The 16,444-nt window shown below is 31.0% G+C and overlaps 1 protein-coding gene across 3 annotated transcripts in view; it reads left to right on the forward strand.

The window, feature by feature from the left end:
• LOC107438703 (retinal-binding protein) overlaps positions 1-16,444 on the forward strand; it is a 44,013-nt gene that overhangs the window by 457 nt on the left and 27,112 nt on the right. Inside the window, exons 1-4 of one of the 3 annotated variants that reach the window (XM_071183196.1) lie at positions 2,977-3,098; positions 7,309-7,392; positions 9,995-10,070; positions 15,818-15,861. In XM_071183196.1, the coding sequence (XP_071039297.1) occupies positions 7,342-7,392; positions 9,995-10,070; positions 15,818-15,861 (171 nt within the window). In that variant the 5' untranslated portion in view covers positions 2,977-3,098; positions 7,309-7,341. Of the gene's footprint in view, positions 1-2,976; positions 3,143-7,308; positions 7,393-9,994; positions 10,071-15,817; positions 15,862-16,444 lie in introns of those variants that run through there. The other 2 variants (XM_016051032.3, XM_016051030.3) reach the window with 2 other exon arrangements.

Below are 16,444 nucleotides of genomic sequence, written 5' to 3' on the forward strand. Positions count from 1 at the left end.
ATATATAAGAATAATCAAGAGTTTTTAAATATGAAATAAATTCCTAACATCTAGAGATAGATGGAGAGATAGATAGATAGATATAGATATATCGATATGCAATTTAAAGGATGTAAATAATTCGAAATAATAGGAAACGTACACGCTAATCTCACGCACTTTCAGACCTCGCGTAAAAAGACTTTCAGTTCTGAAAACACCACTGTTGGCGCTTTTTAGATATCGTTCATAAATTGTTTACATTTTGACAGCAAGTTGATGTCTTCAAATGTTCCTATAGACTTACTAAAACAAAAATTCGCTGTAAAAATATGAATGCATGCTCTCAGATGTGCAATATGGATATATATTTTTTAATCTTTGAGTCTCTGTGATTATTAATAATATAAATATTAAATAATTTTTAATAAATAATATAATATAAAATATAATAAATATAATAAATATAATAAATATTAAATAATTTTATAATATATAAACTCTGTCCGCTTCTGCCCTGTTAAGCCTATTTCGAATTTTTCTTAATAGTTAATCTGCACTACGCGTATTTTTGATTGTTTGATTTAGAAACTACTTTTATTTCAAGAATTTTTATATGAATATGCATCGTAAATCAATAACGTAAATCAATCATCACTTCTGCCCTGTTAAGCCTATTTCGAATTCGACGTAATATTTTCTCTGCACTATGCGTATTTTTTTATTGCTTGAGTTAGAAGCTATTATTATTTCAAGAACTAGTATCTATATGCATCGTAAATCAATGATTCCTACTTTGTATTGTCGCGTAAAAATACATTTATTGACTTTTAAGTTTATCAAATTTTATGTAATTATAAATAAAGTGTTACAGAACACAAATAGAGGCAGCTACTTTGCATCGAATAGTCAAAAAGAAATTCTTGTTTTTCACTACTCTACGACCAGTTGCTTGCTTTGTTTTAAACTAGTCTGCCACCATTTTTCATATTACGAAACACTCAAATATTTTGTAAACTCATTGGTTAGTGGAATCTGTCATTTATTGTCAGTGAATCATGTTGTCATATTTTTTTATCTGTAATATCATTGAAACTTCTACTTTTAGACTCTCCACCGCCGGACATTTGAATCAAAATAAATTTGTTTATTTCATATATTTACTAAAAAGGAAATTAAGTCATTATGTCAAAGGGACAAAAATGCCCGGTAGCAATGTTTTGTAAGTGCTTCGTAAAAATTATCAGTTCTCAGATGTCGTAAGACATTACCTTGTTCTTACTTGATTAAAATCTCCATTCACTTTAAATAAAGAAATTCAAATTGGAAATCACGCACAACAATCTCATTCACATCTGGCAAGTCTTGGAAATGGATGACTGCTATTGAGCGCTTGGAACATGTCGACTGTCATTCCCAATTTGTAATATTTTTGAAGCGAGTGAAGTTTTTAAATCAAGTAATATTTTATCGCTTCAGTTTCTTTGGATTATTTATTAAATTACCAGGTCATTTTTCGCCTCCTCTAAATAAAAGACTAATAATATTCAAAAATGTAGAAGACTAATTTGCAGGCGTGGAGTACCTTCTAACGAAAATAGATAAATTCATTACTCGTGCCAAAATAATTTAATATATTAGGTAAACGGTTGGGTGAAAATCGGTAATTTGGACGAAAAGTTAGATATATTATTTTTTATTATACATACTTGGACTGTAGTTTATTGACTTTCAAAAAGAAAAAGTCTTTAAATTTTTTAACTCCAATTTATAAAAATGAAGCTTTAGATATTTTTTCGCATGCTGACAGACGAAACCAAAACTTAATTCCCATAAACGAAATTAAAATGCTTTTTCTAATGCTTCGAGTATTTTAACCTTTATTTATTTGAATATTTTTTTAAGCAAATGAAATTGGTTTTCCGAAATTTATTTTCAAATTATTATATTTTTTTACAATTTTTTTTACGTGTCAAAATTTTTTTTTCCTTTGTATGTTAAAAGTATTTTCTGACGAACATGGGTTTTGAGATAATTTCTTAATGCTAACTCACAATACAAAAAAAGTGTATGTTTTGAAATTTTGTCTGCAGAATTTGTATAACATTAGCGATGTTTTGAATAACATGTATGAATCAATATTTAAAGTGCAATTTTAATCCAAAAACTAATTTGAAACTGCTCAAAAATTCTTCTAAAAATACTGTAATTAACTGCTTTATTCAAACAAAAGGTTGCAAAAAATTGTTAAAATACCATAATCAATCCCTAAATCCAACTCTGACAGAAGATCTTGCTTAGAGTTTGATTTATTTTTTCTTTCTAAGGTGCAAATTAAAAAAATATCACTAAGCTTTAAGAAATCAAAAATATCTAATAAAACGTAACAACTCAGTTTCAAATGGTAGCTTATGATAATGGGAATTTATCAATAGAATTGTACCCATTTAAAACTTCAAAACATTTATTCTAATAGAAAATAGCATAGACAAATGACAATTTGCATCAAAACTCAATTTAAAAAACAAAGCTATGCAATTACACACATTATGAAAAATGTTCCTTTAGAAATTAAATGGTAACAAAATCTGCTATCTTTTGTTCAAAAATTACACACATTACGAGCCTCAAATTTTACCCACTGACGTCTTACAAGATCAACTTTGACATTGATTGGAAGGTCAAAAAAGTCGTTTATAGAAGGATATTTGGTCCCAAGAGCATTGTCTAACCATTTATCTCTATTTCATGCCTCTAGACCATACTTCCTTGCGCAAAATCTGATTTATAGATTAATGGAACAAATTTAGATTTTTCAGATTTTTAATTTCTAATCGCTTTACTTCGTATTTAACAATAAAATTATATAAATAGATTGCTGAAATGGGTGATCATATCTTTTTCCACAATTGTTGAAAAAGGTGATTACGTTATTGCGTGTTTTGCGTAGCAACGAATATCGATGGCCACAGAGAATGTAAGCTTTGTATTGTTTCCTGAAACACAAATATTTGAGTTCAGGACTTTCCTAAAGAGTTTTTTTCCCCCTATCGATTGAATGTTTTTTTTAATTAAAAGCAAAATATTGAATTTCGCAGTTGTCTAATGTTGTCTCACAGGTAAAGTAGATTCCTCATCTGTTCCATCCATTCTCCAATTCAAAGTAACTTTTGTACTATAAGTAATTAATGCAATCTTTTCTGTGAGAATAAAGTTATATAGTAATAAGTTATATAGTATAGAAATTAAAGCATATATATTATTTCACATTTTTGGCTTAATACGCTCTATTTTCGTTTAAATTTTTCGGTGCTCCTCATCACTATTGTACTGATATTTTTTGCTTTGGCTACATGAATACAATTAGAAAGCACTATTTTTTCGGATATAATCGTGTGAGCTGATGACGAGAGATTATATCGTTTCCTTATTTATTTTAAAAATTTCCTTTAATTTCAAAATTTTTTATATTTGTGAGCATTTTTTAAATGCATTTTTTAATAATTTTTTCTTTCTCTTCAAAAAATCTTTAAATCTTTTTTTTGTTTTGTTTTCTTTATATTTTTAACTTATTTTTTGAGTTCCATGTACTTGTAGCTAAGTAAAACTTATTATTATTTTTCTAAATTTTTTTCATTAATCTCCATTTTTTTTTTTTGCCCTTTTTGTTTTGTTTTTGTTTTGTGTTATAATTTGATATAAAACCTTATCTGTATATCCATTTCTCTCATGTGGTAGCATAAAATTGAATGTTTCTCTATATATTGACAGCACTTCAGTTAATATTCTCTTTGTTAAGTTACCTTAAGTACTAATTTCTAAGTTATGTATTAAGTATTAATTTGATTCATTTTGTTAGGTAGTGTTAAATAATTCGAATTTATTTAGAAATAGACTGGAATTTGGTATTGGAATAGAATTTAATATTGGAATGGAATTTAATACTGGAATAGAATTTAATATTAGAATATAATTTAATTAGAAATCATTAGAATAAATTATAAAAGAAATAAAAAAAATAATATTTTATTTTGAATTATGAAAGAATATTTTTTTATTTCTTTTATAATTAGAATAGAAATAATTAGAATACGTTTTAAAAGAAATAAAAAAAAAAGAATATTTCACTTGATATGAATATTTTACTTGATATGAATATTTTATTTATATGAATAATGAAAGAATATTTTTTTTAATTTCTTTTAAAACTTATTCTAATTATTTCTGTTAAAATTATATTCTAACATTAAATTCTATTCCAATATTAAATTCTATTCCAGTATTAAATTCTAGTCTATTTCTAAATAAATTCTAATTTTTTAACACTACATAAATTATTTCTTAGCACAACCTAACAAAATGAATCAAATTAATACTTAATGTATAACTAATTTTTTCAACACTACTTAGAAATTAGTTATACATAAAGTATTAATTTGATAATAATATAACAAATTTTTTCAACACTACTTAAATAGAAATTAGTTAGAATAGAATTTAATATTGCAGTAAAATTTAACGTTAGAATTTAACTTAATTAGAAATATTTAGAATAAATTGTAGAAGAAATTTAAAAAAAAATATTTTATTTTGAGTTATGGAAGAATATTTTTTTCATTTTTATAGAAATAAAATTTAAGTTACGAAGTAATTATTTAGATTTATTTGTGAGATCCTTTCGAAAATGGCTGTAGGAATTTTAAATATAAACTGTGATAAGGTGCTACTTGTTGTCATACTAATTATTGGTGTCGGAGCTTGCCTTTTACGAAACATTGCGTAGATACATTAAAAGATACTCACATTATGAATCGAGAGGCGCGTGGAAAAGTATTACAGCTGCTAATAGAGTATTGGGATGAGTTTTCTATTTTATTTCAAGACAGAGATGTGGAAAAAACTTATACTTATGCTGCTTAAAAAATACTTATGCTGCTTACTATGCTGAAATATCCCGTACTCAAGCTTACCGGTTGTGTGACGGCTTCCAAGCAGATTTTAAATTATAACATAAAGTTCAATATATAAAGACATTTGACAATATCTCGGATATCTCTTGAAAGTAGCTAAAATTGTGATCAAAATACTTCCGCGAGGAAAAAACTGCAAGCAAGTGACGGTTAAAAGGTTTGGACAAATTAATTAAAATTAAATTAATTAACATAAAATTAATTAAAATTAATTGTTTAAAATTAATTAAGACGTTAGGATTGGAGAAAGGGTGTAAGAATTAGAATATTTAAATACAGCTGTGCAGCACATTCGGCTTAAATATCATCAAAGTTTATAGGTTGCACAAAATAATTTTGAAACGTGGCTAAATTGGTCGCCAAAGGCGGCTATAGTGCTAATTCTTTTTACAAAAACTGTTTCTTAGCCATTCTCATAAACACGATTTGATAATACCTTTGGCAACTTCTTCTTAGTGAAGGATTGTTATAAAGTGGTAATCTGTGGTTATTCGAATTTAATAGATTTTGGTGAAATTTCGATTTGTAGTTCTTAGCGTTTAAAACAGATTTAAACGTTAGGTCTTAAAGAATTAGATTTTCAATAATATATTGTTAAGGTAACCTAATAACTAAAATGGTTTAAAAATTAATCACATGTATTGGGAAATGTATCTCATAGATATAATCGGATATGCAACTCCAAATATTTTGAATAACTCAAACAATAAACAATGAAATGCATAAAACACAATAATATCCTTAAGAAATTTATTATTGGCGTAGGCTAGGATTTGTACTGGGCTCGACTCATGATTATTACTGAACTGTAAGTTTCCTCGAAATTCTTTTACGTTTCATTTTATTTTACTTTATTTTTTAACATTTGAGGTGTCCTTACAATTTTTACTAAGCTAGAAGCAAGATATTAAAAGTCATTATATAAAGGGCAAGTCATTCTAATTGCTAGAGATAATACACTCTACAACAAAAAAATCGACGCACCAAGAAGGAGTTGTCCGATTAAAACGAAAATTGGTGGATAGGAAGACAATGTACAGAATAGTAAATGATTAAAATTTCAAAGCAATTGAATAATTTATTGCAGAGTTACAGTAACAAGTTCAATAAGGTGTTGCCTCGCCTCTAGCCTGGATACAAGATGCCACACGGCTTGGCATAGACCGATAAAGCTCTCGGATCATCTCTTGCCGTATTTCCTGCCAAATTCGATCCAATTGTCGAACGAGGTCATCCACATTCCGTTCCAGATGCAATCGCCTTCCCATCATATCCCAGACATGCTCGATGGGAGAGAGATCTGGTGATCTGGCAGGCCAAGGAAGAGTTTGACAAGCTTGCAGATAGTTCATAGCAGCACGTACCGTATGTGGTCTGGTATTGTCCTGCTGAAAAACCAGCCCAGGGCGCTGCAAAAGGAACGGTAGCAAAGCAGGACTTAGGATGTCTTCGACGTACCGCTGTGCAGTAAGTGTACCTCTAATGACGACCAAAGGAGTCTGGCTGTCAAAGGAATTGGCACCCCACACCATAATGCCTTGTTGAGAGTCGGTGTGGCGTGCAATAGTGAAGGCAGGATCCCCCCTCTGCCCCGTGAGTCTCCAAACACGTCTTCGATGATCGTCAGGACACAGTTGGAAGCGGAATTCGTAGCTAAAGACTACACGTCCCCAGTCGGAATCATTCCAGCCATATCTATTCAAAACATTCATGCATACGAAATTTCAAAGCAATCGGATGATTGCTTCTTGGTGCGTCGATTTTTTTGTTATAGAGTGTATTTAAAGTTTATTAAACCAATCTTTTTCTTTAGATTGAGTATGCATTCAAAATTTTCTAGCTATGTATGTTGCATTTTATGGACATTATAATGGAAAGAGCCTCTCCCTGTCTAATATTGATATTCTACATGTTCTATGTGCGGAGTGCCAAAGAATAAATTTATTCTTTGGACGGACACCGTTAACAGATTCGTTAACGGACCACCCTGAATGACCTGTGATTTAAAGATCGGATATTCACGTTCTAGGACTTACTGGTTCGAAGGGGTGATCTCAAATATGCTAATTAATTTGTACAGACGGTATTTTAAGTTACGAAATCAGACGCAAAAAGGTACAAAAACTTTCATTGAATAAACATAATTTTTTTTCCGATGAATACGGATTTCTCACCCTCAAAATATAGGAGGTAGGTTTCTTTTCGATATACTACATACAATTAGAATATATTTTTATACCAATATCTAAATTATATATTTTGTACAACCATTAATAAATTCTTTCACTTAACGTATAATGTGTTGCTGAATTTATGTATCGAGGATTTAAAATAATGATTGATTTTCTCTTTCTTTTAGTAATTAAAACCAAGTAAACCATAAACTAATATCATGACTATCGCAGAAATTCTAGATCCAGAGGTTGAGAGTAAGATTGCAGAGGTAAGTAACATTTTCCTTTTAAATCGCATGTCAACGCACAATCGTAAGTATGGAATAATTTAGAATTAATATAAACTAAAGTATCGAGCGATATTAAAATAGACTTTAAGGTCTGCAACTGAATGAAAATCAGCAATTTCGACAACAAAAAAAAATTATTTTATTATTATTATCCGTATTTGAAATTTTTTTTTCTCATTGGCTCTCCAAGATCCGTTAAATTTCTTTCTCTGATTTTTTTGAAATGAATTGTGGTTTACTACAAACAAACGAAACCGAAAACTTTTTTAGCTATGGTTTGAGTATTTTAATCTTTTTTTTAAATTTTTATTTGAATAAATCATGCTTTTTAAACAAAGAAAATTCAATTTCATTTTCAATAAATAATTTTTTTGTTGATAGAATTTTCTTTCATTTTAAATGCACTCTCTGACGAATGCTGATTTTGAGAAAATTTCTTTATTCTTTAAAATCAGCGTTACAAATTGAATTTAAATAAAGGATTCTCTTAAATTTTGTTCGCAGATTTTGTATAATGATAAACTAAACTAAATTAAGGTCCAAATGCTAATTTATTGTTTTATCAAATTTCAAGTAAGAATATTTAGAATTTTTTGTTAAAAATTCAGAATTAAACAATATATTTGGCTCTACTACGTTGCCTTTTTGACGCTCCGCGCTGTCGTGCCACAGGTCCCTGGTTTGATCCTCGGGCCGGACAAGGTAGACTCAACCTTTCATCCCTTCAGTGGGTCGATAAATGAGTACCAAGCATGCTTGGGAACTAAACACTTGGGGATCCGCGTTCGACTGACCACCTGACCGGAACATCTGCTCCTGCACCCCAAAGACCGAGGTCAAGAAAACTGAGTTGGCACAGTAGGCCTTGGCCCTGTATGAGCTGTTGCGCCACTGAGTTTGGTTTTTAGTTTACATTGCGTTTTTGAAAAATTTTTAAGATTTGTCTTAAACACGGATAATCACATTACTGATCTGGAATTAAAAAAAATCCTTAGAAATTTATGCATTATAATTTGCTGTAGAGCTGTCAGCCTGGTAAGAAAAATCTATAGTTTTTAAGCTCAAATTTGCCCTTACTTCAAAGAATACTTTATAAATTTTCAAACTTTGTTTTGATTTTTTAGTTTTAGGATCCCTGAATGAACGTTTTATTTCAGATTTTTATAAAGAAAAATAGCTATGTCAAAACCAGTTGGATACCTTAAGTACCTCAAATTTTTAAAAAAATTTTGCTTTAAAAATTAAATAAAGCTTTCTGGTAGCGTATTGAAAAGTCAACTGGACTTAACTAACAATGATACGATCTCATATATCAACGAAATTTTAACATACAAAGGGTTATGAAAAAAGAATGTTTCAGTTACAAGTTTGCATTACGCACGTTCATAAACGTATAGCTGTGTACTTCTAGTAATAAAAATTTAAAAAATGTATCAATTTTACAGTTTTTTTCTATAATTTTTCAACATGAACTAAACTAGTTGCTCAACTGAAACCAAAACCTATTTTTTCCTATATCTTTCATCGCTAGAGTTAGTAACAGTTGCTGCTACGACTCGACTTTCTGTGTGTATAACATTAGTAATTGTTTCACTGTAATTCAGATGATTTCAAAAACTAAAATTCCGATTCCAATTTCAAAATTATTTTAACATTTAAATGTTTATTTTTAATTAGGTTCCGTAATTCTGACATTTTTTTTTATTGACCCCATATTTGAAAGTGCAACTAAATCATTATACTTAAAATTTTTCATCTAACTAATTCAAATAACTATTTCGATTAAAATTACAACACTAACGTTCGATAAAATATATATTTATCATAATTTATATTTTTAGTTTTTACTTGTACATAATCAAAAAGATTTTTCCTGAAAATAAAATTTATGTTATGATATGACATTCCTGAAATGACTTTTCCTGTTATGTTATTTTTTTAGTCATTTATAATCCCGGATAAAATTACGGTATAAATCTATTTTACCGAAAAATCCATTTTCACCGAAAAATAGTATACCGGAATTTTTATAGTTATCTTTATTTAAGAGAAAGAAATATGACTAATTAGAAAAAAAACTGCTTCTAAATTTATCGTGTTGATTAATATCTGCATTTCCTTTAAATAAAAAAATTAGTTTTTTGTTAAAAGGAAATATGAATATTTAGAATCAAATATTGTAGCAATATACCATTGTGACTAATATCTGCATATTTATTACAAAATGAAACACTTTATTTAAAACTTCACTGTAAAAAATTCTAGATCAAGTTACTAAAGAATTACTAGCACTTTTGGTGCATCATCCGTAAAAATCCATTTTTACCGTACAATATTACATCATAATATTTACAATGATATTTATTGATTTTACGGTAATTATTACTTCAAAAATTACGATATATCAGATTTCTGGTTCCGTAACATATTCTGGTAAAAATGGATTTTACGGTAAAAGGTACAGGTAATTTTAACTGTAATATGATTATCTTTCAGAGTTATTTTGATGCCAATTTCTTCATCATAAGCTATTACTTCCCTAAATCACATAGTAATTTTAAAACCTCATTTTTTCTTTCAGTTAAAATCGAGGGTAGAAAAAGATATGAAACCAACCATGAAAGATGACAAAAATTTATTTCACAGATTTCTCGTTGGTAAGAATGCCATATCAAGCCTTTAAAAGCTTTCATTTTTATTTCATATCAAAGTTCATTCGAATATATCTTCAAAATAAATTTTAAATAAATTACTTTTAGAAGTAAATTGTATTACTTAAAAAGCAATAGTTTATTAATAAAGAAATTATTGATCGCAATAATATAATAATATAATCGCAAAATGTAAAATATTTTCTAACGATGTAAAGTTTCTATAAATATTATTATATACAGTGGCTCGCCAAAAGTGTTCCGACATTTATGTTTACAAAAAATGGGGCTCTATTCATAACTAAATAAACTAAATATTCTATTTTTAGTTAAAATGAATATTCAACAATAATATCTATAATCTATTCTTTACAAAACTGTATGTAATATTTTATAAACGAAGTTACTATTAGTTAATGAACAATTAGCTTATTTTTGAGAAATTAATAATGAAAAATAACAAAAATTTTTCCTCTCAAAAATCATCGTACACTTAAGTGTTTTCAGATAAATTCATTTAAAGCTGTTGCTTATTGTTTCATTTTTTTATTTACTTATATTTCTTTTATTAAAATTATTTAGATATACATTTATTTGTTTTTTCAATTTGACATCAAAGTTATGGTTGTAAAGTTGGATTTTCATGCTTGCTTGAAAATTCCATAATATTTTCTTTTATCATTTAAAAACTGTTCCTAGTCGATATATAAAAAAAAACAGATTACACAGAAAAGTTTATTATTTTCATTTTATTTTACAACCGTCGTTGAACAGCCAACCCAATTTTGAGTTTACGACTACTGATATTCAACTACGTAGCCTAGTAATTTCGTACCCAATCCAGAAGACAAGGGAACTTCTGGATCAAGAATTTTAAGGAATTTACTATCATGGAGAACTTTTTAAGGGAACTAACCCGCATTTGCGTTACATAGAGAGGAAAACCTCCTAAGATTAGTGTGATGGCAGAGGGATTTTAAACCGTGATCCGCCTACCACTGAGGATATTTCATGTCAACACTGCGGTCGGTGCAGGCAGCATGCTGAATTCAGGTCAAACAGCCATCGCTGGGATTCGAACCAGTTCACCTCATTGGAAGGCAAAAGCTCTATTTCCCTGAGCTAAAGTTGATTATTGGTCACCATAGTTGCAAATCAGTATTGAATAATGCTTAAATGTTTCATTTTATCCCATTCCTTTTTGCAGCATATGATAAAACGCGTAAAAGAAGGAATTTAGATCAGCGTGATCAAAGATTAAAATTACAAAATTTGAGAGAAATTCATTAAAATTTCATTGTAAAAGTTTCTGCAGAATTTAATTAAAAAAATATCCTGATTCAATTTCCCATGAAACTCTTCGACGTGCTCTCAGAGCAGATAGATTTAATAATGCGTTCTATCTCCAGAAAGTGTTATGTTTTTACGATAAATAGAATCCTTAGGCTTCACTTCAAATCAATCATGAATAAATCCCAAACGTGCTTACAGAGCCGTGATGGCTCAGGAGATAGAGCGTTCGCCTTCCGATGAGGTTGAGCCCAGCGATGGCTGGTTGATCCCAGCGATGGCTGGTTGATACGAACTCCCCATCCGGCTTACACCAACCACAGTACAGACTTGAAATATCCTCAGTGGTAGGCGCATCATGTGTTAGAGTCCCCTTACTGTCTGGCTGACCATGGGAGATTTTCGTTTTTTTCCTTTCCGTTTGACGCAACTACGAGTTAGTTCCATCAAAAAGTCCTCCACAAATGCAAAATTTCTCCCGATATTTGATTCTGAAGTTCCCTTGTCTTCTGAATTGGGTTCAAAATAACAAGGCTACGGAGTTCCACATCAGTAGTCGTAAACCCAATACGACTATATAAAATTGGGTCGACTGTTCAACGACGGTTATAAAATAGATAAAAACTTACCTGTAATGTATTATTGATGGATGAAAGCAAAATTAGCACATTGAGTTTCGATGTATTGCATGGAGTAGAAAAAATTTGAACATTAACCAAGATTTTAATTGGGACAATTTGTGTGTTGGTGCATGTCAGTATCAGGATAAATCATTAAGGGGACCGGAAAGTAATGTCATTTTGGTGCATTTGATATTTGTTATCAAGGTTTTATCTTTTATCAAAAATGTATTCTCCCTCGTTAGCAACAACCATTCAATACCAGATCGAAAATAATTGAAAAAAACGGATTGGTTTTTAAGACTAACAAATATTTAATGCGCCAAAACGACATTTTTTTCCGGTCCTCCTAATACATTATTCGATACTTATTGATGGCATAATGAATTAACCTGTTTATTTCAATATTTTAAGATAAAATTTACAATTATCAGCTATAATTTAGGGTATTAAAAATAATTTTCTTTTATATCAAGACCACTGTCATAAGAACTTGTCTCTCGTCTAAGAACTGTGGCTCGATAATTGACCACAAACTCTAACCATACTATTTCAATTTCCATTATTAAACACGATAAAAAAAACATATTTGAAGAGAAGTTAGAGGATGATGTGATGACATTAAAACGAAAAACTATCTAAAAACTATGATGGTCAAAAATACGATGAGTCTTAATTCAAAAATTTAAAAGAAAAATAGTAAATTTATTTAAAGACTTCTCTTCTAAAAACTAATGTAGATGGCCAATGATACTTAACTAAATATTAATTTAATGAAAAATTAGAATGTTTACTAATGGATGGAGATTTTTTAGAAGTGTACACTGGACGAAGACTTTAGTGATATTGAGTATTGGTTACTTTTCGGTCCTTGATTTCTTAAAAATAAACTTTTGCTTTGCTTGGAAAACATTCCAAGCAGCTTTGTTTCGAACAGAAAATATATCTTATTATTAAGTATCCATTTTGAAACATTCATTTTAATTAATATTTCAAAATGGATGCATTGATTTCGGGGGGCTGGGAGAGCCTGGTGGCCGGGCACTGGACCCATGTCCAAGAGTTCGTGGGTTCGATCTCCGTCGGCCGAAGACTCCCCATGTTTTAAATGGTGGCTGATGCACGCTAAATCTGTCGAGTCGCAGAACATGGAGGTACATGGAGGACCCATGTTCCCATAACAAATCAATACCTCTGGAGATATTGATCCAGAAGTTTCCTTGTCTTCTGGAACTGGTTTAAAATTACAAGGCTACGGAGTTGATCCTTAGTAGTCTTAAACCCAAAATTAGGCCGGCTATTTAACGACGGTTATAAAAAAAATTAAATATTATTTGTGTCTAAAACTGGCTGTTCAATGACGGTTATAAGCAATTAAAATAAAATATCATTTGCGTCTGAGCCGTGGTTGCTCAGGGGATAGAGCATTTGACTTCCAATGAGGCGAACCGGGTTCGAATCCCAGTCGATACGAATTCCGTATCCGGCTTGCACCGACCACAGTGCAGACGTGAAATATCTTCAGTGGTAGACGGATCATGGATTAGAGTCCCCTTGCCGTCAGTTTAACCGTGGGAGGTTATCGTGGTCTTCCTCACCATGTAACGCAAATGCAAGTTAGTTCCATTGGAAAAGTCCTCCACGAAATCAAATTTCTCCCAATACTCGATCCAAGAGTTCCCTTGTCTTCTGTATTGGGTTCAAAGCTGCAAAGCTACGGAGTTGAACATTAGTAGTTGTAAACCCATAAAAGTGGGTCGGCTGTTCAACGACGGTTATAAAATAAAACAAAATATCTCTGGGGTTACTGATCCAGGAGTTTCCTTGTCTTCTAAATTGGTTCAAAATTACAAGGCTACGGAGTTGAACATTAGTAGTCGTAAACGAAAAATTGGGTCGGCTGTTCAACGACGGATATAAAATAAAATTAATGGATGGGACCCTATTTCATTGAAAGTCATAAGTGTACGAGCACTTTTGAGAGCCACTGCAGACGACATGCAGGTTCCTAGTGGTCACTCTTAAGGCCTGGTTTCTTAGGACAGGAAGCCGTCAGCTGGAAATCAGCGTTAACCTCTGATTGGTCCATTTGTGAGTTTGATAGTATACGTCATTGAACGCTCATCTTGAACTACAATTGCCGTCCAACTCAACTGCACTTGGATTACAACGTGACGTTAACCACAGAAGCAATGGCGGACAACATCCAACAGCACATTGAAATCAGCCAAGATTTTGATTTTGACATTAAACATAGGTTCTTCATTAAACATAGCACTCTTCATTTAGCTCAGTTATAATGTGTTTTTTCTTGGACAAAGTCATTATTTGTTCTCTAAAACACTGGTCGACAATAACAAAATCAATACAAATTCAAAATAAATATTTGTTTACGTTATTAAGGCATGCGCAATGAGAGATAATGTCTGCGTTGGACCGACTGCTCACGCTGAGCTAACAAAAAAGTATTTTTTTGGCGTCAGCTCTACGTCAACTTTCCGCTGACGCCCAGATAAGGCGCTAGTTCTAAGAAACCAAGCCTTGAGCTAACAAACCAGTATTTTGTTGGCGTCAGTGGGATGTTGACGTCCCGCTGACGCCCAGATAAGGCGCTTGTCCTAAGAAACCAGACCTTAACCTCACATGGAGCCGCTATAATATGCGACCCGCTACAAAGACCAGGGCAAAATCTCTCGTTGAACTTTTTAATGTTTACGCTAAGTAAATATCTAAATTGAGCATAGAGTGGGTGGCAGAAGTCGAATTCTTGACCATAGATGGCGCCACTGGAAAACAAGAACAATCACACCCTTCTGCGTAAACAGGCATAAGAAACAGCAGCAGCATAGAGTGCGACCGAATGTAAGTTTCGAATAAGTATGAATATCGCATTGCCGAAAGATGTAATAGGAATATATCTACAACACTTCGCTTGTAAATGAACTCTGTCGTGTGTTATCTTTTATTAAAATGTTTTTTATAGTATATCCTCGGATCTAAATTAGAGCTGGAGATTCTTCGTTACCTTAAACGTAAATATAATATATATGAAAGCACGAAGAAATATCAAAACGCAAAAATATTAACAGAACAAATAGTTGGATTCAAATGTATCAAAATATTTGTTAGTAGCTCTCGGACAGCGTTTGTTGACGATCTCTGAAAGAGATCGACTACGTAATGTTGCAGTCAGAATGCAGTAAAGACGATAATATCGATGATTTATTTTCAGAGTTAAAAGTTAAATTAGAAAAAAACTTAGCATCTTAAACAAACAAACATCTTCTCATTTTTCAAAGTTATCTCATTTTTATGAAATAAAATTAAATTCAAACCTAGACAAAGAATATAATTGCTTATTTATTTCAAATACTTCTATCATTCACAATAGGCAAATTTGTTTTTGCACATAATTATATGATAAAAGGTAATTTTTATTGACGATAAATTTTATTCATCGATCCAGTTTTCATGACGCCAACACAAATGGCGTTTCCCCACCAAGAAAATGACACTGAGCAAAATTTATATTGCAAGATAAACTTCATGTACCTTCGTTAATTCTTTCATGTCTATGAAGTTAACCCCTAAGAACGACCAACCTTCATTAACGACTATTTTACTGTGGAACAGAGAGTAGTCGCTCCCAAGAGGTTTCACTATATACAGAATATATTCAGTAGTATAACGTTCTCTAGAAAGGACCTTAAGAATATTGAATCTTTTATAGTGTTGCCATCTATTGTTGATGATTCATACTGTTTTTTAAGTAAATCAAAAAGTAATTAGTAGTTTAACTTTATAATTTTTGTTTAAAATATTCTTGTCTTTCTTTCAACACAGCTCGAGACTATAATGTGGACCAGGCAGAAATCATGCTGAAAAAGGTCAGTAGAAGAAATTAAATATTAGTCATTGAATGTAATGCCTAGTAATTTGAATACATTATAAAATAGTAGTTATGAAGATCAATTATTTTATGCACATGCTGCACAAAATTCCTTACTACGTAGAATTTTTGGTAATTCTTGGGTTACTTTCTTTCAGAAAATGAACCCAAATGACGCAGGATTTCTTTCTAATTAGATATACACTTTTAAATAAAACCGTTGATTATACAGGGTGTCTCATTTAAGCGTTTCAGAACTTCTAAGAGGGGTAGGGGGCATCCTGACGACTCGAAATCATATAGCAATGTGGGGTCGGAAATGCTTTCCTGAAGCGGTGACGTACACAGAAGCAATAAAAAGAAAAGAGACCGTAAGTGAAAAATCGCTATAATAATACATTGAAAAGATTATATGGCCTCCTCGGTCACCCGACCTATCATGTCTTGATTTCTGGAGTCATATGAAAACACTGGTTTATGACACCCCTGTTGATAATGCTGGTTGCAAGAATCGCAGTAGCTGCCTGCGAGATATGCCTGGAGTATTGCAGAATGTTCGAATGTCCATGAGCCGGAGATGT

Source organism: Parasteatoda tepidariorum, chromosome 7 (assembly GCF_043381705.1).
Source record: "Parasteatoda tepidariorum isolate YZ-2023 chromosome 7, CAS_Ptep_4.0, whole genome shotgun sequence".
Taxonomy (NCBI): domain Eukaryota; kingdom Metazoa; phylum Arthropoda; class Arachnida; order Araneae; family Theridiidae; genus Parasteatoda; species Parasteatoda tepidariorum.